Here is a 21791-nt window from a genome sequence, read left to right as displayed (position 1 = left end):
AGCTACGCGAGGCGGTGCAACAGCCCCGCCATACGTCATAACGTCACTTGTGGCGCAGTAGGCCTCATTAGATAAATAGTCGCATCTCACCTGGGAAATGATGTGACTTTTGGATTCCTCTTTACAAGATTCTTTTCTCCTCTATCTAACATAATGTCTCACTCTACTGTTCACGTTTCTGGCATCTCGTCAACAACCTCCGAGAAGGAGGTTCGTGACTTCTTCAGCTTCTGGTACATTGTCGCAATTCCAAAGTGCTTTGACTGACATCTTGCTAACTTCAACAGTGGAAAAATTGTCACTCTCTCTATCACCCCAGTTTCTGGCGAACCCGACGCTCAGAAGTCTGCCACTGTGACTTTTGAGAAGGAAGCGTAAGTTACCCCGCACCCAGTTGAACTTCATTTCCCGCAGCCCACACGAAATACAAACTAACTCAATTCCCTAAAAACAGCGCTGCCAAAACTGCCCTTCTCCTTGATCAGACACAGCTTGGCACCTCTGCCGTGCACGTCGAAGCAGCACACAACATTGAAGACATCGCCGGAGCGCAAGCCACTGGCGCAGGAGGCGAGACCACTAAGGAAGAAGAGCACCACATCGCACAAGAAGACAAGCCCCGCTCACGCATTGTCGCAGAGTACCTGGCGCACGGGTATGTGGTGAGCGACAATGCGATCATGAAGGCAATCGCGCTGGACAAGAAGCACGGAGTCTCAAACCGCTTCACGTCGGCGCTTAACAACTTCGATAAGAAGTACAATGCCACTGAGCGCGCTAAGGGTATTGATGATAGCTACCAAATCTCCACTAAGGCGGCCACTGGCTGGCGCGGCCTAAGCTCGTACTTCGAGAAGGCCCTGGAGCACCCCTCCGGCCAGAAGCTGCGTGACTTTTATGTTCAGACCGATAAGCAGGTGCGCGATATCCACGCCGAGGCTCGTCGCCTGGCAGATCTGAAGCAGGGTAAGAGTGGCGAGGCTACGCCTGCTGCTGCTGAGCCCGTTGCTGCTGCTCCTCAGCCTGAAGCTGCTGCTGCCCCTTCTGAGAAGGCGTAAGGGAATCTTTGGGGATGATGTCTTAACCTAATGCGGAGATGAATAATTGTGTTAGGCGTTTTTCTTTATGTCTATCACTTTATCCTTTCCCTTCTTATGATGCCATGCCATGTCCATAGTTTATTCTTTTCTTTCTGCCTGTCTGATAACTTTATTTTTGGGCTCTTGCTACAAGCGAGCCTTTGATAACTAGCAAAGCAAATGGACATAAATGTTGATTTTACTCCAGATATTGAATGTATTGTTTCCATGTATTGTTTTACTAAGTACATAGCTCAAAGAAGGATGAGGATGAGCTTATTCTTCATGATATCATTATCCCAAATTCAAAAACAGGAATCTTCAAAGTACACGCAACCATCTCAGTGTTGTCTTCACTTGGCAAACTTCTCTGCCACAACTTTCTCTAGCGGGTGTTCGGGGTTGCTAGTCAGCACATTGTCCCTAAATTCCTCTGACGATTGCTGCGAGGGCTCGTGTGCTGGGGGTTTTCCAACATTGGTCCTGCCGGAGCCGGGGGTATCCTGCTGCTGGGCACCAGATTGGCGTTCCGGAGAGGGGGATTGGCGGCCAGGGTATGGAGCAGACATTGTTGTGGATATTCCAGAGGTGGATTTTATTTGCTAAAGATAAGGATAAGTGTTAGTTTCTTACCGATTGAAGAGGGGGAATGAAGTAAGAGATTATCTGGTGATATCTTCATACTAACCTTCAGTCAATGATGTAGTCTGAGTGCTGGCTGATGTGGAATGTTTGTGTTTAAAGTGTACAAAATAGGATTTGAGAAGGAATTGTACTCTTTTTATTATAGTCTCGAAATTAACTGACGTTACCAGCTAAACCGGTCTGGGGCTCATCATAATGACGTGTGGAGTGGCTCTTGAAACAGTATCTCTCCATTCCAACTACAACTACCAACCTAAGATGGATATTGGCAACTTTCTGATTATACTAACGAGATGTGTGTCCTGAGGCTGTTCTGTACAAAAAAAGCCTTTTTTTACTAATTGTACAGCGAGGCTGTATGACCATAGATCCACTATAGGCACGTTGGCACTGGAACATTTTCTTATTCATTTGATACTGTGATATTGAAATACAAGATCGAGGGACTACAGCAAAATGGACATCGAAATGCGTTTAGCTTGCAAGTGCCTTATTGTATAACATTAATACATGCGGGTCTTCTAGTTGACTTTAAACCTCTCAAGATATATGGCCATGACGTCATTCACCTTGTTTTGACCTCACATCTGCTTCCTTCTACACTCCTACACTCCTACAGTTGAAGAAGAGAATTTCGAAAGCGGACCGCATTAGGAAGCTCAGTTAATGGTGAACTCCGCGCTGGGAGTAATTGGAGTAATTGGAGTAATTGGAGGGATTATCTTTTTTGTTCTTTCTTTTAAGCTTGACTAGCTAAGACCACTAATGTAAGACTAATATACTATAGTAAGCCCAGCTAAGAGAGTAGTATAAGACTATTATCCTATAGGGCAGTTATATACTATTAGCAGAGAGTTAAAGTAAAATGTATATGATAAATAGTGGGATCCGGTCTATTTGAATATGGTTCAAGGTTGGTTGCTAATAATCCTTCCATCGCTGAGTGGGTGAGAGACACAAGGCCATCTGATTGATGGGTAGAACAGTGAGCACGGGTGATACCGCATTGGGAACCTCAGTTAATGGTGAAACTGGTGAGGATCGATCCTGCACTGGAAGTAGTTGGAAGGGTTATCTTTTTTTGGCCCGACCAGGTAAGAGACCAACCAACTAGCAGGACTTTTATCCCATCACTCCTTCCTTTTAATAACCCCCTATTCCTGCCGAGGCATGGTGTATGCAGTGTGTCAACTCGATTGCGAACATCCCGGCTGGCCTGTGTCAGACTCCGCGGCTGGTATCAAGTGTCACCACTGCCATTTGCAACATCAGACCAGCATTAATGCGCTGTCCAAGAGCATTACGAGGACTCTTAAACGCTGTCAAAGCAGCGCGCCGAGCAGCAGGAGCCACGGCAAGGATGACTGCATTCGCTTGGGCGTCTAACCGGGGGTCCACCATGATGCAAGTCTGATGCTGCAAATAGCAGTACTGACACTTGATCCCAGCCGCGGATTCTGACACAGGCCAGCCGGGATGTTCGCGATCGAGTTGACACACCGCATACACCATGCCTCGGCAGGAGTAGCGGGCGCAGCCACCGAAACAAAGTTGGAAACACCACCGTTGAAGGACATGGCAGGAAGAAGAGCATGAGGGCATACTCCTAAAAAGAGGGGGACACACTGCCTTTAAAAACCTCAAAGAAATCTTGACACTACGACTCGGCAACTATGACAGACAAAGAACAACGCCACAGGACTCCACCAAAGCCGTCAAACAAAGCGAGAAGCAGGACGGCCTGCCATGTCAAAGGTAGGAGAGCATGCCAAGTGCGACATGCATAAAAGAAGGGAGGTAATGTCACGACCTCTTCCAATGAAGATGGACTTGAAGTAGATCTATACTTCCCTCGGAAGTGGGTGCGGAGAGTTATATGATCTCGCTTATCCGCGCACAACTATACAAAGTACTAGAACTCGGAGCAAGTATTAGAAGCGCAGAGTTCAGTTTGAATACAAGCGGTACTAGTGTCATGCATTCGCAGTAGTATCGTAGAACTCCTCTCACTCTGATCGATCTATCTAAGACCCTAGATAGTGGGGTCTTCACATTCTGAACTCTTAAAGGATAGCAACTTCCTCATCACAATATCATTTTTGATTCTAACACTTGGTATATCAATGTAGGTTGATGCGGGCGATTCCTGATCCCATTATCAGGCAGGTGAGCTGCAGCTTTTAGACCTTGACTCAAGACATTACATACTACGCCAACCAAAGAACACAGTGAGAGTTCTTAGTCCCGCTACCCTTAGAATAGTAGATTTTAGTTCCTGCTTTTGTGGCTTTCTGGGAGACCGGTTTTGGGCCTTGTTGGGTGTCAGCGCTTGGATACCTACATGAGTAAATCTTGAAATGTACTTGTGACAATGTGGATTCGGTTCCAAGTCCACCTATGTGGCTGGTATCTACGGTACTACAGATTCCAGAACTGGAATCCAACATTTGTAGCATGGCTGATGTACTATATCATGAGAAAACAAGGGTGTCTTCAGGGGAATCTGTGCATCGAAGAGGATTAGGAAGGGGAGGGGGAGGGAGAATACCCTCGAGCAGAATGTCCACGGGTAGGACTTTTAAGAGTACATCAGCGAGAGCATGGCAGAAAAAAAGACACGACGAAAGAAACACGGAGGTACAGAGCAGATGGGACATGATCTAGAGAAGCGGGAAAGACATGAAATGGGCATATGGTCTCGTCAGGAAAATGTGGAAGGGGGAAATAGAGACTAGACGTCCGAGGCATTGGAAATTCGAAGCTTTTTTTTTTTTTTTGTTTTTCTCAATCCATCTCGGTTATAGTCTCTTAGTTGCCGTTGGACTGCATGCTCGCTGCGGCGGCTGCCTCTGCGTTGGCTGCGGCGACCATCGCCTTGGCGTCAGCTTCGTGGAAGACACCTTGAATGACCTGCTGCTCTTCGGGGCCGAGAACCTTGGTCAGACTCTCGTAGAGCTGGGGCTGTTCTTGCTGAAGGCCTAAAATTGAGGTTAGCGGTTGATACACAAGGAAGATATTCTCATAGGGGTCACTTACTCAGCAGGACATGCTTGAACATGCCATATGGCTCCACCTTGTCCAGAGGGGTCTCCAGAAGGCTTTCCTCGTCCATGTCATCATCGTCATCGTCAGTGTAGGAGCCGAACTTTTGAGCCTCCTGGTTGAGGAAGTCGAGGTAAGCGGCACTCTCGTCGGGCACATCTTCCTCATCGAGAGCTGCTTCAATCTCATTTTCGTCCCACTCAACATCTCCATCCCAGTCATTATCTTCGTCGTCCTCGTCGTCCTCGTCATCGAGAGTGAAATCGGACTCCTTGGTAGCATCCTCACGTTCTGAATAAATTCTTAGCTTTGGGGGAACACGATGGGAGATTTAGGGAAACGTACGCTTGAGAGCAGCAGGTAGGGTCTGGAAGAGTCTGGTCACACCCTGCAACAGTCTTGGCCATCCCTGCTGGACACTGACCGGAACATCGGTAGCTTTCAGAGTGAGCAGCGAGCTGATTGCAGCAATTGATAATTTCTTGTCGTGCACACGTCTGAAGTTGTCAATGTTAGCGAACCAAGTGCTGAAGAACTTGTTTGTCCAACCCTTGGCCTCCATAACCTGTAGACTGAGAGTTGAGTTGTAGTAGATTGCGTTGATCACCATCTCCATCAAGTGGATGCGGTACGACTTGGTGTGTGCCTCGCCGGCGTCGAGAACCCGCATAGCCATCTCGATGAACATGGGGATATACTGGTCAATGTGTCCCCGAAGGTTGAGCATCAGGGTCTCAGCAAGCTTGCACCCGCAGATGCGGTCAACGCCGCCAACCTTGTCGTCAGCGAAGATGTCCTGCACCATACCGACCATAGCATCCAGGTAAGCTGGGTTCTGAACCAGCATATCAGAGCCATAAGCGACATAGTTGTCAAGGGCGGGGAGCATGTCTGCACACAGAATAGTCAATATAAATTTAAAACCGCGTGAATTGATGTCAACCTCTTACCTTCGAGATACAGCTCAGCACCAGCCTTGAAAGTCTTGTGAATCAGCTCGAAAGCTTGCCACATGGACGGGGAAATGGTCTTGGATGCGAATGTGCAGCTGTCAATGATCTCAAAAATTTCGTTATAGAGATCTAGAATATCCAATTAGACCTGGACATGCGCTTAATATATTTCAAAACTTACCATAAAGCTTGTTCTCCAGGGTGATGCTGATGACGGGCATCAGGATGGTCTCAAGGTGCAGAAGCACATCAGGGGTGCTCTCGAGTGTAAGAATGAGGGTGCCGATGGTTTGCAACACACCCAGAGCGGTGATGCTCTTGTCGTCCAGGAAATCACCGTAGCCATCTTCGTCACCGCCCTTGGAGGCGTTGCGCTCCAGGAGCTCACCAACAATACGCATGTAAGTATCGCGGAGCTGCTCACTCAGCGCCACAGCGAAGGGAGTAAGTTCAGCAGAGAAGACCTCAACAAAGTCCTCCATGACGTTGGCCAGGGCATCGACATCGACCTCATTGGCCAACTTGAGAAGCTGCTGCATAATCTGGGGGATGTTCTGCTGCATTGATGTACGGATGACATCGTGGCGGATAAGGGGCTGCAGAGCAAGGGCGGCCTCAACTCGCACGGGAAGTTCGGAATCGGTCATGGACTCGAGTATGTTTCGGTAGATAACCATGAGGTTGTTCGGGTCCTTGAAATCGAGCTGCTCGAACTTCTCCAAGGTGTCGCAAGCACGAGCACGGAGGAAGCCGTGCGGACTGCGGAATTCGGGGAAAACATGACGGACGAAGAAGTATTCGACTTGATCAGCAATCGGGCTCTTCTTGCCTAGAATAACGGAAGCAAGGGAGCCAATCATTCTCAAAGCGCCCTCCTTCTCCCTGGGCTGCTTCTGCTCATCTGGTGCAGACTCATACTTGCTAACAATACTGTTCACGAATGTGAGAATCGAGAAGGTCTGCTTCTTGCGGTTCTTAGTGAGGGAAACCAAGAAGTTTGTGGCGGCAACATCAGGAGCAGACACTTCCTCATAGAAGTTCAACTTGCGGTGGAGATACTCAGATGGGTCATCTTCGAAAAGCTCAATGTCCTCATCGGACTGGCACAAGATAGGGAAAACAAAGTGAGCGATCAGGTTATCCATGTGTGGCTTCAAGTGGTCCCACATGGCCTTTGGCTTGACACACTCCTCCATAAAGACCAAAGTATATGAAAGTGCAGAGTTGCTGAGCCACTGCGTCTTAGACACCCACTTGTCAATCTCGGTCAGGTATCCCTTGAGGATTTCGGGGGCGAAAGTGCTGATAAAAGTCTTCGCATACGGTGTGTAGTCGGGGGTCGAGGATTTTGTGATCGTGGTCGGGTTGCCATATCTGATGAATAGGCGGTTGAGGTTGGCATATGACCACTTCTTGCACTTCCACCAGTGATTCATCTCCCTCTCCTCCTTCGAATCTCCCATTGAGCTTGCAGGGGGTGTCTTCGAGACAATGCGCAGGAATAGTGTACACCAGTCCACAGTTGCCTGGTGGGTTTGTAGGCATGGAGAAAGCTCGAACTAAATTCGCAACCAGTCAGTATAAATGGCCTAGCCAGGCGCAGACTAGAATCAGGGCAACTGACGTAAATTGCGTGCTTGAAAGCCTTCACCACAATACGGAGCATCTCAGCAGCCTCTAGACTTTCCTCATCAACAAGCTTCGATCCGATGCTGAGCAGCTGGGGGAATGAATGCTCCACAATCTTATCGAACTCCTCTCTCTTCTCGCCGGCTTTGAACCTGTAAACCCGGCAGACTGCCAAAAGACACTGCAGACCTGCATAGACCGTACTTGCGTCATTGGTGCCTAGGAGCTGCAGAGTAAGATCCAAGAATCCGGGCCACTGCTCGGGGAAGTCGTTTTGGAGAATCTTCTGGAGGAGGGGAACCAGTTGATTGCGAACATTGGGAGGCGTCGAGGCCAAGGCAGGGATAAGTCTCTCCCTGAAACTGGGCTTCTCAACTTCGGGGATTGGCGTACGCTGCGGGCTATCTTCGACGGGGGCCCATCCACGGGTAATACGGTTCTTCAGGTAAACACCAGCTATAAGAAAGAGCGGGGTCAGTAAGAGACAAAAGTCTTTTTTTTTCGCAGACCAATATAGACACCTGAAAACTTACCAGAGAGCTGGACTGCGTTGTTCTGTTCGCCTTGCAAGATATCCAAGAGTCCATTGATAAATCCGGGTTGCGTCTCGGCCTAGATATATCAACCACGTGAGCCTGACGTTTGGTGCCCCGCCAGTCGATCTAGCACGTACATATTTTAAATCAAGCTCCGCTTGTCGGCGAATATCCGCATTCGCATCTAGAGTAGACTGAATGCGGTCTCGGAGGGCTGTGACATCCATCGCGCAACAATCCCCAACACCAGAAAGTCAAAAAAATCTCCAAGTAAACAGAGAACCCCGGGGGGAGACGCGGACCGGCGCCGATTGAAGATGGGCGAGGGGAATGAGTCAAGGATTGCAAGGACGTTAATGTCCTAAATAGATCGTATGGATCTTGACGAGAAGGGGAGAGAAGTGGTGTTCTTCAAGAGGAGGGGGATTTTTTTCGATTTTCCAGACTTCTCGGGAGGCGGTCGCCCCGCAGCTAATCAGAGGCCGCACACACGGATTTTCTAAGAACTATGGGCTATACTATGGACTAGACTGCTATGGACTTGAGGTTGATTTATTACTTTATTACTTTCTATAAAATATTACCAATGTGGATATTTCATATGTTTCGTGTTCATTTCTTCGTCTTGATTTACATACATTGTGGTGAACCATCAGTGGGAAGGTTCATGACTACCCAATAGGGGCTCAGGCATTAAACCATATACCACCCCTAAGAATTGAGTATCTTCACATGTAAAGAGAGGCCGCGAAGATGACATCCCGTTTGATCAACTCCTGAGCTTGCTGCATCTTAGTGTAAAGTGTTGGGTCACCGACCAATTTGGCCGCATTCTTTACTTCGCGACAAGTCTCGTCCAGTCGGGTGATCACCCGAACAATAGTACCCTCCATCACGTCCGTGAGGTCTGTGATGCGATTGAAAGACATCCCCTTGGCCCACTCATAAACAACTTCAGCGAGACCAAAACGTGGCTTGCTGGCGAAGTCGTTGGAATCTTCACTGGACTGAATGACTTGATGCAGGATCTGGAAATCATTCACTTTCTCAGCGATACGAATGATTTCCTTCTGACCCTTCTCCAGACGAGGAGTGAGGGTGGGTGTGCTTTCTGTCTTCTCCTGGAAGACAAATGCGGATAGGAGTGCAACAATCTCCTCCGGCTCGTATTCAGCAAGAACGTTCTCGAGAACCAATTCGGTCAGTACCAGCTCGTCGGCGGAGTGAATCTCGCATGCCACTTTGCCCTTCAGCTGTACACGAGAGTGTTCGTCAACAAAGCCGAGCTCCCTCAGCACGTGAATGCGCTGCTCATAATCCGGAAGTAGTTGAAGGTTTTGGTCGGACATCAGTTGCTTCAGCTCCGAGATGTTTTCTTTAACTTGCCATTCGTCGTGTTGCATCTCAAACTATCAGGCATCAGTACGGGGTCCAGATGAATATTGATGAAGTACTCACATGATTCACGAAATCAGGGCATTGTAGACAGTGGCATGACTGAGAAATTTCTGCTTGGATTTGTCTTTTGTCAAGGATATCGCGGATTTCCATCTCTTTGATACGTTGCCAGTCAATTTCGTCCCAGGCAGTATCGATCCAAGAGGTAGTGAATTGGCACAATTCTCTTTCTGCCCACTTGACGGACTCTATTCCTGAATTAGTCTTTTTTTGATAACCGTGTTTGCAAAAAGAGGCAAATATGCTCTTACCTTTCTTAATGTTCAAATACCACATTGGTTTTGTGATCTTAACCTGGGTGTTTGTCACGCACTCGAGATCGGATAGTGGGACCTTGCACACTCGAAGGCTCATGTCATCGACGCGCGTGGGAAGTGACTGGAAATAGGGTCGGAACATAGGAAGGAATGGAAGAATATCGGTAGGGTGTCGTTTGCTACTCAGTGTTCCGATCTCAAGCACTTGAATACAGGGCACGGCCCCAACAATCCCCGCGGAAACTCCGTCGCGCGTAATAACACCAGCAGTACGGATCCCATCCTATATCTCAGGTTAGTATTTTACCAAACACGTACTATCAGAACGAAGCATGTGAACTCACCTTGCGGTACACAACCAGCCTCTTCATTGTGAAAAGACGCTTGCCGACAGGCGATGATAGCAGTTCGGTATGGAATTCAGCTGTGAGTTTTCGATACTCCATGGCGGCGTTATGGCACGCCAGCAAATCCAGGTCACAGATCTCACATGGTGCCCGTTTGATTTTTGCAAGACTGGCCTCAGATACCTGAACTTGCTTCTCGTGTTCAGGTAAGAGAGCTTGTGTTGCATTTTCACTGAAACTTCGCTTGATCATTTCCTCGATTTTCAGGGCTTCCACACGCAACAGATTTAGTATCATATTGTATGTGAGTCGGAATTGAGACCTGAGTTTTGTTGGGTCTCCAAGTATCATCTGTTTGAGCGACGCAGCAGATGGGGCCTCATCTTTCCCGCTGTTTGTCACGATAACATATCCCACCGTGTCAAGACCTCTACGACCAGCACGTCCAGCCATTTGCGTATATTCACCAGGCAGGAGGTCACGGAAGTTTTTGCCGTCGTGCTTACGGAACCCAGAGAATACCACAGTTCGGGTGGGAAGATTCAGACCCATCGCGAAGGTTTCTGTGGCGAACAGAACCTTCACCAGAGACCTAGCAAAGAGAATCTCAACCACTTCCTTCATAATGGGAAGGAGACCGCCATGATGTACAGCGATGCCTCTGCTTAGTAGCTCGCGAAGGCGAAGAATTTGCGGTAGCGTGCGGTCCTCAGGCTTCAACCGGGTGAGTGATTTCTCGATGAACATGTGGGTCAAACTCTTTTCGTTAGCATTGCTAAAATCTTGGTTTGACAGCGAATCTGCGTTCTCCTCGCATCGTTTCTTGGAGAAAACGAAGACACATCCCGGCAGCAAATCTTCTTTGCGAAGATGCGAGACGAGGTGCACCCAGGTGTTTTTGTCTTGAGCAGCACTTGTACGACCACCACCACGACCCGTACGAGCAATGTTGCCCGTTCCTCGGTTGGAATACTGACCGCCGCTCTGTCCCCGACCTCTTTGCGGACCTCCACGCTGTGGGCCGCCGCGGCCGCCGCGGCCACCTCTGTTATTCGCTGGCTGACCGCGTCCTCGAGGGCCTGTTGGTGCTCTAGCTTGCGCCGACTGTGCCTGAGCTTCAGCCTCCTTTTTGGCCTTGGCCTTATCTTTGCCGGACAGAATATCATCTGCTTCCTTCCAGCCGATCTCCAGGAATCTCTTGTTAGAATCAACAATCTTGTGTTTGCTCTTCCCGGCCCAGAGATAGTGCTCCAGCGGGACAGGTCGCTTATGGGTTGAAATCACATAAATGTCCTTTTTCTTTGTACGGCCCACCCAGGATGCAAACTCCCGGGTATTGGGCACAGTGGCAGAGAGAAGAATCAACGTGACATGCTCTGGAAGCATAATGATGACTTCTTCCCATACCACTCCTCGTTCGAGATCGTTCACATAATGCACCTCGTCAAAAATGACGAATTCAACGTCCCGGATGAGATCGGCGCCTCGGTACAGCATACTTCGCAAGATCTCAGTGGTCATGATGAGACAGCTGGCTTCCGGGTTGATTTGAACATCACCGGTCAAAATACCGACATCATCGAATTCAGCTCTGAAATCACGGTATTTCTGGTTGCTCAGCGCTTTGATGGGAGATGTATAAATCGCTTTGGTCATGTGTTTAGCAGCCAAGGCGATTGCATATTCGGCCACAACTGTCTTGCCTGCCGAGGTATGGGCCGCAACAAACACGGAATCGCCATTCTCAAGATGGTAAACAGCCTCCTTCTGGAAAGTGTCGAGCTCGAAAGGCCACTCTCTGGCCATGTCGGGTACCAATTCATTGAAGTTTGGAATATCCTTGTTGACGTCGACAACGTGGGCCCATTCTCTACCTTTTTGCTTGCGGACGCCTGAAAGCAACTGGCTACGTGGTTCCAATGCTGGGAACTCAACTGGTAGCAAAGCATCGATGTCTTCTTCATCTTCGTCGTCGCTAACATAATCAAGGTCCGCCTTTGCTCCTGTGTCGACATCCGCAGTTTCCTCAGGTCGGTCTAATTTCAGGTCGCTTTCCTCTTGAAGAAGGGCGGTTTCGACCTCTTGAGCACCCTCAGTGGCGTCTTTGGATTTGGCTTCATCGAAATCGATCCCGTTATCGAAACCAGGGGGTATCTTTAGAAGGCCTCCTTCACTGCCAAAGTTGATGATGCGATCAAGCCCAGATTGCTTCCCATTGCTCGTTTGCTCGGTGGACTGAGCATCGGCCTCCATTGCTGCCAAGGCCTCGATAGCATCCAAACCCCCGGGAGCGAACGGGAAAAAGCCTGCAGCACCTCTGACAAAGTCAGCACGGCCAGCAGGTCGGCGGAGAAGCGATGTGGAATTCTTGGCTGTTGCGCTTGCAGCAGGGACCGTGACTTCCTGGTATCCAGTAACTCGTCCTTCCAATCCCTCTCGCGTGAACCGGGTCACCGTCCGTGTTTGGGTTGGGGCGAGTTGGAAAAGGTCTGCATAATCCGTCGAAACGTCCCATCGTCTGCCAAAACTGTTAAAAGCTGCCCCGCAAACGAAAACAAGACACTTACTTCTGGAGAGTGTTCAACCATTTCGTGCTAAATTGGTCTGATGGAGTTAAAAACTCATTTTCAAGCTCTGTTAGCAACTCTTGGGCACTCTGAGGAGCTTGTTTCCGAGGTTGGAAGTTCTCCATCTTGCCATCCTCTTCGTCTGCGAGGAGAGCATCGAAGGTTGCAGGGCCAAAGTTTTTGCCTTCTAGGTCTAACTTCTTCATCGGGGAATCGAGCGAGTCCGCCATGGTGTTAAGAGATGTATCGGAGAGTCAACCGGTGAGTGAAATTATGTCGATGTTTGACTCGGCAGTAGCCGAACCCCACACCGATATGTGTTATCGATTTCAAGTTCGGGCAGAAATCCGGTAGGAATTGTTCTTTGACGTGAAGAAAAGAGATGCGAAGGATGAAATTGGCTTTGCGGGTGAGTCGTACGGAGTGTTTCGAAGTTATTTCATGCAAGTTTATGTAGCAACAAGTCTGCTTGGTAAACTTCGCTGAAAGACACTGAGGCGGTATTTTCGGGCAGTATCCATGACGTCGGTGTGGGGTTGTACGCTTAGGGCTACATGTACATATTGTAGAGAGATTTAGAAGAATAACCAATCCTTTCTCCTACAGACTACCCCTGGGTTTCCTTCTCCTATCTTCTGCTATTCTACAACCTGCCCTGGTTTTGTCTGCTTCGCAGACAGGCATTACCCGCATCTATGACAGGGCACCCCACTTCAATATGTACTTCGTAGTATGCATGCTTACATCTTGACGCGGTTTGATTCATATATTGATAGCAAGAGACCTCTAGAGCTTGTGGATTGGTTCTAGCCTTGATTACCCGCTACTTGGACCGCAGTTTGCCAACCAAAACTGTCCTAATTTGTGACGGCTAAAAGACGGTTAGCCGAATGGTAAAAACAGCAAGTTCTAATGCTAGCGAAATTTAGAGATAAATGCCTCGCTGTATTTGATATGCAAGTATATTTTACTGAGATCCTAACTGAATACATCATTAAACAACGCCAGGACATCGTCTTGAACGATGCACGTCGACTGTGGCCCGCCTCGATAGCTTGAATATTGTTTAATCTTTGTTAACAGGGCAAGTGGTCTCTTATATAGGATTGAAATAGTTCAAACTGGGCTTGCGAGAAGACCTATATGTAGGCGGTTATTATAAAAGAGTTATTGGCTTTGCCGCGCATAAAAGGTCAACACTGTTGGCGCATAAAAATACTGTCGAAACATACTAGGCCTACCTGAATTACAGGTCTACTCAGCCACTTTGGGGATCAGTATGGTACGATATCTCTCATTTCAATACCTCTTAATTGGGCCATTAACAGTATATCACGCTGTTATACATTCTACTTCAAGCAGCACAAGCATGACATCCAACGCGGCATGCTAATACCCGTTCAAGGTATTTTTTTCTTGTTTGTTGACCTGTTAATTTGTTTTGTTTGTCTGTTTGCCTGTTTTTTAAAATTTTTTATTCCAATTCGGACAAAATTGTGTTGGCAAAAAGAAAATATATGTATGAGCTAACTTTTTGCACTTCAATCAGTCATACAAAGAATTATAGATATAGCATAAAAAGACAAATGGGATAGTGATAAGATAATGTACGCCCCTAAGCGCCAGGAGGGTATGTAGCGTGAGAATGATTCCATATGAAAAAAAAGGATTGGGTTTGTTAGCACGATAAGAACGGGTTTTGCTCAGAGAGATCTGGAACATTTGTAGAATCCGCCTGACCAGAAGCAAAAGAAAATGACGAAGGGGGGGAAGTAAATGGGACCTGATGACTTTGAATAGAAAATTACCTGTAACGCCAGACATAGGACTTTAACGGCAAGAGAATATAGGGAATGTTTTTCGATCATGAATGTTCAGTGTAAATTCGAAAATTCCCTCCAGTGTAGCAATGTACCTGTAAACATTAGTCAAATTCAACAAAGTTGTTATTTTATACACTCACAATGTGCGTCCATCGGTGCCCCAGCCAACACCAGCAGTAGAATCTGGTTCCTCGGCGCCGGGGCCATGCATTGAATTTCGATCAGGGAGTTCATTGATTATGTTTCTGATCCAGCGGGGGGAATGTGTCTGCTCAAACCCGAGAAGCTGTTGGCGATGCCGTTGTTCTCTTTCAAAGGAGCGGTTGTGTACCTCATTGGCAATCTGGCGCTGGCGTCGAAGCCGTTCAGCAGCGACATTGGCACGAATCTCATATGTGGTGAGACGTGAAGTATCATATCTTCTTTCTGCTCCGGTTTGTGGCCGTTCAATGCGCCGGGGGATAGAGCTTGGTTGCTGGGATCGGTGAGTCAAGCCATGGATGTCGAGACTTGGATTAGAAGATCTAGTCGCTTCAGTTGGAATGATAGTTTCGTTGTTGACTACTTCAGGATTGGCACCAGCCCGAGAGGTAATTTCTGACCGGAGTGGTGTAAGCTCCGAATGCGAGGTGGAATAACTAAGGGTGATGCCCGATTGGCGATCATGGGGAGAGGACGTCGCTTCCGAAGGTCGACTCCCTTGAGATACCACCACCGAGCTCCGACGTCTTGGATTAGATAGAGTGCGGCCCAAATGGCTATCTCGGGAGAAATCAGAAGAATCATAGTGATGCAGGGGTGGCGTAGTAGGACGATGAGTGCGAGTGGCACTATCTGTGGAACCGTGATTCCGCGGCCGAGCCACTGGTTGGGGTTGAAGGCTTGTCCTAGCTGGGCGTTCTGGTCGTTCAGTAAGTCCTTCTTCCAGTCGCGATGTCCAGCGCGCCGTGTTCAAAAACTCCATAATCAACCGTTCCCTCTCGGTAAGATCTTGAATCAAAGATTCTCGCAGAGACGACTGCTCTGTGCCCTCTCCGTTCCGTTCAATCTGGAAATCTTCGTGATCAAGTCTGTCGCGGGGACTTGTCTCCAAAAGGTCATCGTTCAGGGGATGTCGCTCGAGATTCTCCGTCGAAAGATCCGTGTACACTTCCTGCAATTGCGAGTCATTGGAATCTAAAGAGAGTATTTGCCTGCGCATAAAATGTTGGCGAACGTCGGCCACACCGGCTCTGCCGTGGCCCTCCAGCCATACAAGAAGGTCCCATGGCTCGGGTGAAAAGGCCATACAACGAACTGCACCACCCTCAGCACATGATCTTGACGCCGGGAATTGACAAAGAATAGCGGAGTCGTCTTCAGAATCGCCAAAATTTTTGTAGATAGACTCAAGGTCGATAATCGTGATGATCCCAGATTGTGATCCAATGGCGCACAAGCGACTGGATGGCGAGAAAGCGACAGTGAAGCAGCACGCATCATCCGCCCGGAGACCAATGTTCATCTCCAAGCGATTGATAAGCTCCCATTCCCACCCGGTGAGCTTTTCTCCAGATGCAGTTGTCCCAGAAGATTCAAGGTCACGAGTGATTTCATAAAAATAGGCGTGATTCTCATCTCCTACTGCCGTGAGTAGTTTAGAATCCGGGGAAACCGTTGCATAGTTCATACAAGTCGGATGATGAAGGACCTTCAATACTTTCGCGCGAGTCAGCGAATATACCGTGACTGTCCGATCATTATTGCTATTCAAATTGGGTTAGCATAAGCAGTACACACATTTTCCGACCAGCGCGCACCTCAGAACCACGACATCTTCATCTGCCAAGTCCTCGTTGCCACCATAAAAACGATGGATAGCCACTGAATTGACAATGCTCCCACCAAACCTGTGGAGCTCTACTTCGGGGGATGCTCTGTTGCTTCGATACCGGGTTGATGCAGATTCCCCATTGAAATCACCCGGCGAAGTCATGCTTGACGGTGGGTCGAGATCGAGCGGGAGCGCACTATCCACATCGGTTTGGAAGGGCGCATCGTCATAGACTTGCATTCCATGATCACCGATGCGAATGAAAGCACATTCACCATTTTCTGGCCCCCCCACTACTATCCAACCATGCGCAGCGACCAGACAGCGAGGCTCAAATGGGATCACCGCTAGACTCTCACGCTTCTGTGCCGATATGTGTATTGACCATACGGTTCTCTCGACCACGACATAAATGCGATCGGAATCAGCAGTGCTAATGTAGTTGCGAAGCTGTGTGTGACTAAAACAGAGCTCTCTTAGGTTAGGTTGCGCACGGAAGATGAGTCGGATTGATCAACGAACAAGTTGGGGATCTTGAACGGGAAGAAGCGTCGCTTGGTCGGGAGGATAAGAGCCTCGGTTGGGCGATGTCTAAGATAAGCTACGTTAGAGCTATTCCGATAGTAGGATGCACCATGCTCACAGCAGAGTCGAATCCGAGGTCATGGTGGATAGAGCTAAGCCAGAGATGACATTGTTCGAGCGGGGAAGTTTTAAAGACAAGATAAACGGGGTGCCCCCGTTGGAGTATTGTCAACTTGGCAAGTTGTTTAGGCGGCGATGGCTTTGTTTTTTTTTGTTCTTTTGAATAAATTTCCTTTAGAACAGTCTGTGCTCTGCAGTTCAGAGTCAAACTGAGTGCCCTTTTCATGGATGACGTAAGACATGGGACTGGGACAAAAAGCCGGGGAACTGCAAATTCCAACGAATGCGGTTTGACTGTCACTCCGGAACCGGCCTTGATCATTCATAATGATGCACTACACTGTTTTGGTGGTTTTTGCACACGGATATGATTTTTTCGCTTTGCATTAGTACATTCTTAAAAATCCTATATACTCACCTGCGCATTGTGTGCACAAGATTCGCCGTGTTGCCACCCAAGTCTCGTCAGTTCCAACGATCTGGACCAGGCATTGTTCCCCCCCCAAAGTACATGGATTGTCATTGACCATCTAGATCCAGGCGAATTTTTAGCTCTGTTCTCAATCTTGTCTCAGGTTCAGCTAAATCATCGGCGAAGGGGAGTTTGCCGATCAGGTCACACGACGCGTTAAGAGTATGACTGGTTCACCCACTGGAGATACACGATCGTCGTAATTTCGATGAAGAAAATGCTTATTGCGACAGCGCTTTTGCATACTATTGTATAAATATAACCCCAGATCATATATATAGACCTCGGGAGTAGCTCGGAGGTTTAGTCTTTGCCACAGCGGAATGATATGCCATTGAACTGCCACTTGATAGAATATGTTGAATATGTTGGATACTCAGTACGGAGTAAATCGTACGGAACATATAGTTAACACTCTATATAGCTATCCCAATGAATCCCAGTATGTCTCAATACATCTCAATTCATCCTAGTTACCCCATTCTCCAAGCATATCGCAATGTATAGCCGCATATACGGCACCCACAAGGCGGTGAGCTCGGTTACCAGGAGGCTGTCGACCGCAACTCCCGTCCTGATTGGTCCAATCCCGTGATTCTACCAAGTTCGACGGGCCGAAGCTCTCCGTGCAATTTCTATTTCCTTTTCCCCTTCTTTTCGATTCCATCTCTCCATCTCCATATCTTCCACCCCTTCTTCTGTCCTTTTATCACTTCACGATTGAGTCGTTGGAGTGTCTCTTTTTCTCTTTTCTTTATTAATTAATTTATCACAATGCTTCCTCGCACAATTACTCGCGCAGTAAGCTTTAACTCTTCCCCGAGGAAAAATCCTACGCGTCACACGTCACTGACTAAAAGTTTTTCACAGCTTCCGCGCGCTGCTTTCGCTCGCACTCCTGCCTCCAGACTCCCTGCCTCATTCCGGAGATGGAACTCCACAGAGGGTGGTGAGGAGAAGGTAAAGGGCCAGGTCATCGGTATTGATCTCGGTAAGTTCTGGCGCGAGATTAAGATCAACTTTCAATCCCGACAGTATTCTGATATGCCCCGATATAGGTACCACCAACTCCGCCGTTGCTGTTATGGAAGGCAAGGCCGCCAAGATCATTGAGAATGCCGAAGGTACGTGACGAGAAATTTCAGACAAGTGGTCAGAGCTTCGGAGATCGAATCCAGGAGACTTCCACTACGGTCTTATGGGCTGAAATGGAAATCGGGAATTAACTCAATGTTTCAATAGGTGCTCGCACTACTCCCTCCGTTATTGGTTTCGCCCAGGATGGCGAGCGTTTGGTCGGTATTGCCGCTAAGCGTCAGGCCGTTGTCAACCCCGAGAACACTCTGTTCGCTACTAAGCGTCTGATCGGTCGCAAGTACACCGATATTGAGGTTCAGCGTGACATTAAGGAGGTTCCCTACAAGATCGTCCAGCACACCAACGGCGACGCCTGGGTTGAGGCCCGTGGCCAGAAGTACTCTCCTTCCCAGGTTGGTGGCTTCGTCCTCAACAAGATGAAGGAGACCGCCGAGGCCTACCTCGGCAAGCCCGTTAAGAACGCCGTTGTTACCGTGCCCGCGTACTTCAACGACTCACAGCGTCAGGCTACCAAGGATGCTGGTCAGATTGCCGGCCTGAACGTTCTCCGTGTTGTGAACGAGCCCACCGCTGCTGCTCTTGCCTACGGTATGGAGAAGGAGGCTGACCGTGTCGTCGCTGTCTACGATCTCGGTGGTGGTACCTTCGATATCTCCGTCCTTGAGATCCAGAAGGGTGTCTTCGAGGTCAAGTCCACCAACGGTGACACTCACCTTGGTGGTGAGGATTTCGATATTCACCTTGTCCGCAACATCGTTGCTGAGTTCAAGAAGGAGACCGGCGTCGACCTTACCGGCGACCGTATGGCCATCCAGCGTATCCGTGAAGCCGCCGAGAAGGCCAAGATTGAGCTGTCCTCTTCCCTCCAGACTGAGATCAGTCTTCCCTTCATCACTGCCGGCGCCAGCGGAGCTCTGCACATCACCCAAAAGATGACCCGTTCTCAGCTCGAGGCTCTGGTTGAGCCCCTTATCTCCCGCACCACTGAGCCCGTCCGCAAGGCCCTGAAGGATGCCAACCTCCAGTCTGGCGACATCCAGGACATCATCCTTGTCGGTGGTATGACTCGTATGCCCAAGGTCACTGAGTCCGTCAAGGCCATCTTCGGCCGTGAGCCCTCCAAGTCCGTCAACCCTGATGAGGCTGTTGCCATCGGTGCCGCCATTCAGGGTGCCGTCCTGGCTGGTGAGGTCACTGATGTCCTCCTGCTCGATGTCACTCCCCTTTCCCTCGGTATTGAGACCCTCGGCGGTGTCTTCACCCGTCTGATCAACCGCAACACCACCATCCCCACCAAGAAGTCCCAGACCTTCTCTACCGCTGCTGACATGCAGACCGCTGTCGAGATCAAGGTCTACCAGGGTGAGCGTGAGCTCGTCCGTGACAACAAGATGCTGGGTAACTTCCAGCTTGTTGGCATTCCCCCCGCTCACCGCGGTGTTCCCCAGATTGAGGTCACCTTCGACATTGACGCTGATTCTATCGTCCACGTCAACGCCAAGGATAAATCCACCAACAAGGACCAGTCCATCACCATTGCTTCCGGTTCCGGTCTTTCCGATGCTGAGATCCAGTCCATGGTCGAGGAGTCCGAGAAGTACGCTGAGACTGATAAGGAGCGCAAGGCTGCCATTGAGGCCGCCAACCGCGCCGACAGCGTCCTGAACGATACCGAGAAGGCCCTCAAGGACTTCGAGGACCGTCTTGACAAGGCTGAGGCCGAGGCTATCAAGGAGAAGATCGCCACTCTCCGTGAGTTCGTTGTCAAGAGCCAGTCTGGCGAGAGCACCACCACTGCTGAGGAGCTCAAGGAGAAGGTCGACGATCTTCAGACTGCCAGCTTGACCCTCTTCGACAAGATGCACAAGGCCAACAACGAGCAGCAGCAACAGCAGCAGCAGCAGGGTGGTGAGCAGCAGGGTGAGAACAAGCAGTAAATGCTTTTTCCCTCTTATAACTGCCACACCTGAACCGTAAATGGTTCCTGTATTTTTCTATCAATTTCCTTTTTCTTTTTTCCTTTTGTGCTCAGAGACTCCCTGATTTTTGCATCTCCTTTCCTCGCATTTACCTGTACACATACTTTCAAGGCCCTTTTTACCCCTTTCGTGTTTCCCGGTGTATCGGTGTTAAAACTACCACACCCATGTATGATTCTATATTCTTTTCTCTTCTGCCCTCGCTCCACTATTCAGGTTAATTGCCTGAGAGTGGTCATACCGGGATTGTCTACAATTGTATCTAATGACATTACGGCAGGGGGGCCACAAAAAAGGATGTGGTAGGCTTTGGCTTTCATGGGCATGTGACAATAGAAATCGGACAATTCTCCTCTCGCTTCACAATTATTTTCTTCCAATTTTCAACTGTATGTGTATCAACGCTATCAAGCAATGTCCATGTGTACATATGCGCGGTGTACTTTTTTTGCGCCTATCTGCTAGTGACACGGGCAACTGGGACATTTGCTGCCTCGCGGATGCAGCCGTATTTACTTCCAGCCTATCAGCTTCCAATTCTATGCATATGTACATGTACATAGGTACTTGATACCGGCCCATCCAGACTTCATAGGCACAGAGACAAACAACACACTGCTCGAATCCTCACTGCAATATGATACGCTTTCTCGCTTTGCAGCATGTACGGAGTACGCCGTTTCCATTCACAGTTTGCATATCCATGGATGGCATAATGATATGGGATTGGTAATCATTCGTGTTGTACAAGAAAAGCCGGCCATTTATGCGGCCTCTGTCCTTGACTTGACAATTTAAGATTAACACTACGATATATAACTAAGGATATAGCAACCAATGAAAGCAATAGCGGCCTGGCCAGTAGTAGCAGTAGCTATTATTATCCAGAATACGGAGTACGGAGTATAATTTAACGCGGTCAATAACAAGAATATTACTGGACTCAACAATATGTCCGCAAAACTCAAATATCTGGAGCGATGACAACGATGATAGGCCAGAAGCTTCCAACTGGCGCATGGATTTGGAACCTTAGCTTTGCCAGAGCACACACGTTGGAGCCAGTCACCTGAAACTGTATGGCTTTCAATTGCACCAATCTGATAATTTGATTATGGCGTCTGCGCATCCACTTTGTTATCATCATACTTTGTACTCCGTACAAGGTTTGAACTGCAGCCCGTTTGGCTGGACCAAATCTTCTCTATGCGGAAAAGTCTCCTCATCTTTGCATGATCCACAAAGGATCAAGGCTCACTCTTGCTAGTGAATGATAGGAACTCGGTCGAGAGGCGCTAGAGTGATAGAAGGCATGATAGGGGGGTGCATAACAGAGTAGGAGTAGCTAGATACAGTACACATCAATGTAAGTAAAAGGTAAGTTTCTGCAAGCTTCTATTGTCTATCTCCTTATGTCCCCCCTTAACTTAAACAATACATGCTTACTC

At 48.6% G+C, this 21791-nt stretch overlaps 7 protein-coding genes across 7 annotated transcripts; 2 read left to right on the top strand and 5 right to left on the bottom strand.

The window, feature by feature from the left end:
• Window positions 1-153: 153 nt before the first annotated feature.
• vip1 (putative actin cytoskeleton protein (VIP1)) lies at window positions 154-1058 on the top strand (the record flags this gene model as incomplete). Its single annotated transcript, XM_057251315.1, has 3 exons — window positions 154-233; window positions 288-374; window positions 455-1058. The coding sequence occupies 3 exons, from the start codon at window positions 154-156 to the stop codon at window positions 1056-1058; spliced, it is 771 nt and encodes a 256-aa protein (XP_057110640.1).
• A 374-nt stretch (window positions 1059-1432) lies between these two features.
• On the bottom strand, window positions 1433-1648 carry N7479_003617 (uncharacterized protein; the record flags this gene model as incomplete). Its single annotated transcript, XM_057251314.1, has 1 exon — window positions 1433-1648. The coding sequence occupies one exon, from the start codon at window positions 1646-1648 to the stop codon at window positions 1433-1435; it is 216 nt and encodes a 71-aa protein (XP_057110639.1).
• A 1297-nt stretch (window positions 1649-2945) lies between these two features.
• On the bottom strand, window positions 2946-3301 carry N7479_003616 (uncharacterized protein; the record flags this gene model as incomplete). Its single annotated transcript, XM_057251313.1, has 2 exons — window positions 2946-3106; window positions 3232-3301. 2 exons carry the CDS (start codon window positions 3299-3301, stop codon window positions 2946-2948), a joined length of 231 nt encoding a protein of 76 aa, XP_057110638.1.
• Window positions 3302-4532: 1231 nt separating this feature from the next.
• Window positions 4533-8111, bottom strand: N7479_003615 (putative nonsense-mediated mRNA decay protein (Nmd5); the record flags this gene model as incomplete). The annotated part of the gene is made up of 8 exons (XM_057251312.1): window positions 4533-4702; window positions 4761-5057; window positions 5112-5657; window positions 5717-5848; window positions 5901-7278; window positions 7344-7804; window positions 7882-7960; window positions 8022-8111. 8 exons carry the CDS (start codon window positions 8109-8111, stop codon window positions 4533-4535), a joined length of 3153 nt encoding a protein of 1050 aa, XP_057110637.1.
• Window positions 8112-8612: 501 nt separating this feature from the next.
• N7479_003614 (SKI complex RNA helicase subunit SKI2) lies at window positions 8613-12743 on the bottom strand (the record flags this gene model as incomplete). Its single annotated transcript, XM_057251311.1, has 5 exons — window positions 8613-9293; window positions 9343-9530; window positions 9594-9882; window positions 9944-12464; window positions 12514-12743. The coding sequence occupies 5 exons, from the start codon at window positions 12741-12743 to the stop codon at window positions 8613-8615; spliced, it is 3909 nt and encodes a 1302-aa protein (XP_057110636.1).
• Window positions 12744-14343: 1600 nt separating this feature from the next.
• On the bottom strand, window positions 14344-16815 carry N7479_003613 (uncharacterized protein; the record flags this gene model as incomplete). The annotated part of the gene is made up of 5 exons (XM_057251310.1): window positions 14344-14428; window positions 14477-16081; window positions 16136-16599; window positions 16644-16740; window positions 16793-16815. The coding sequence occupies 5 exons, from the start codon at window positions 16813-16815 to the stop codon at window positions 14344-14346; spliced, it is 2274 nt and encodes a 757-aa protein (XP_057110635.1).
• A 1162-nt stretch (window positions 16816-17977) lies between these two features.
• On the top strand, window positions 17978-20301 carry N7479_003612 (Hsp70 family protein; the record flags this gene model as incomplete). The annotated part of the gene is made up of 4 exons (XM_057251309.1): window positions 17978-18067; window positions 18137-18257; window positions 18325-18390; window positions 18509-20301. The coding sequence occupies exons 1-4, from the start codon at window positions 18041-18043 to the stop codon at window positions 20299-20301; spliced, it is 2007 nt and encodes a 668-aa protein (XP_057110634.1). The 5' UTR covers window positions 17978-18040.
• Between the last annotated feature and the right edge of the window lie 1490 nt (window positions 20302-21791).

This window comes from Penicillium vulpinum, assembly GCF_028829585.1.
Source record: "Penicillium vulpinum strain IBT 29486 chromosome Unknown utg000002l_segment0_segment0, whole genome shotgun sequence".
NCBI classification, from domain to species: Eukaryota; Fungi; Ascomycota; class Eurotiomycetes; order Eurotiales; family Aspergillaceae; genus Penicillium; species Penicillium vulpinum.
The sequence above is the reverse complement of the archived record's forward strand: the minus strand, read 5'-3'. Positions and strand labels throughout refer to the sequence as shown.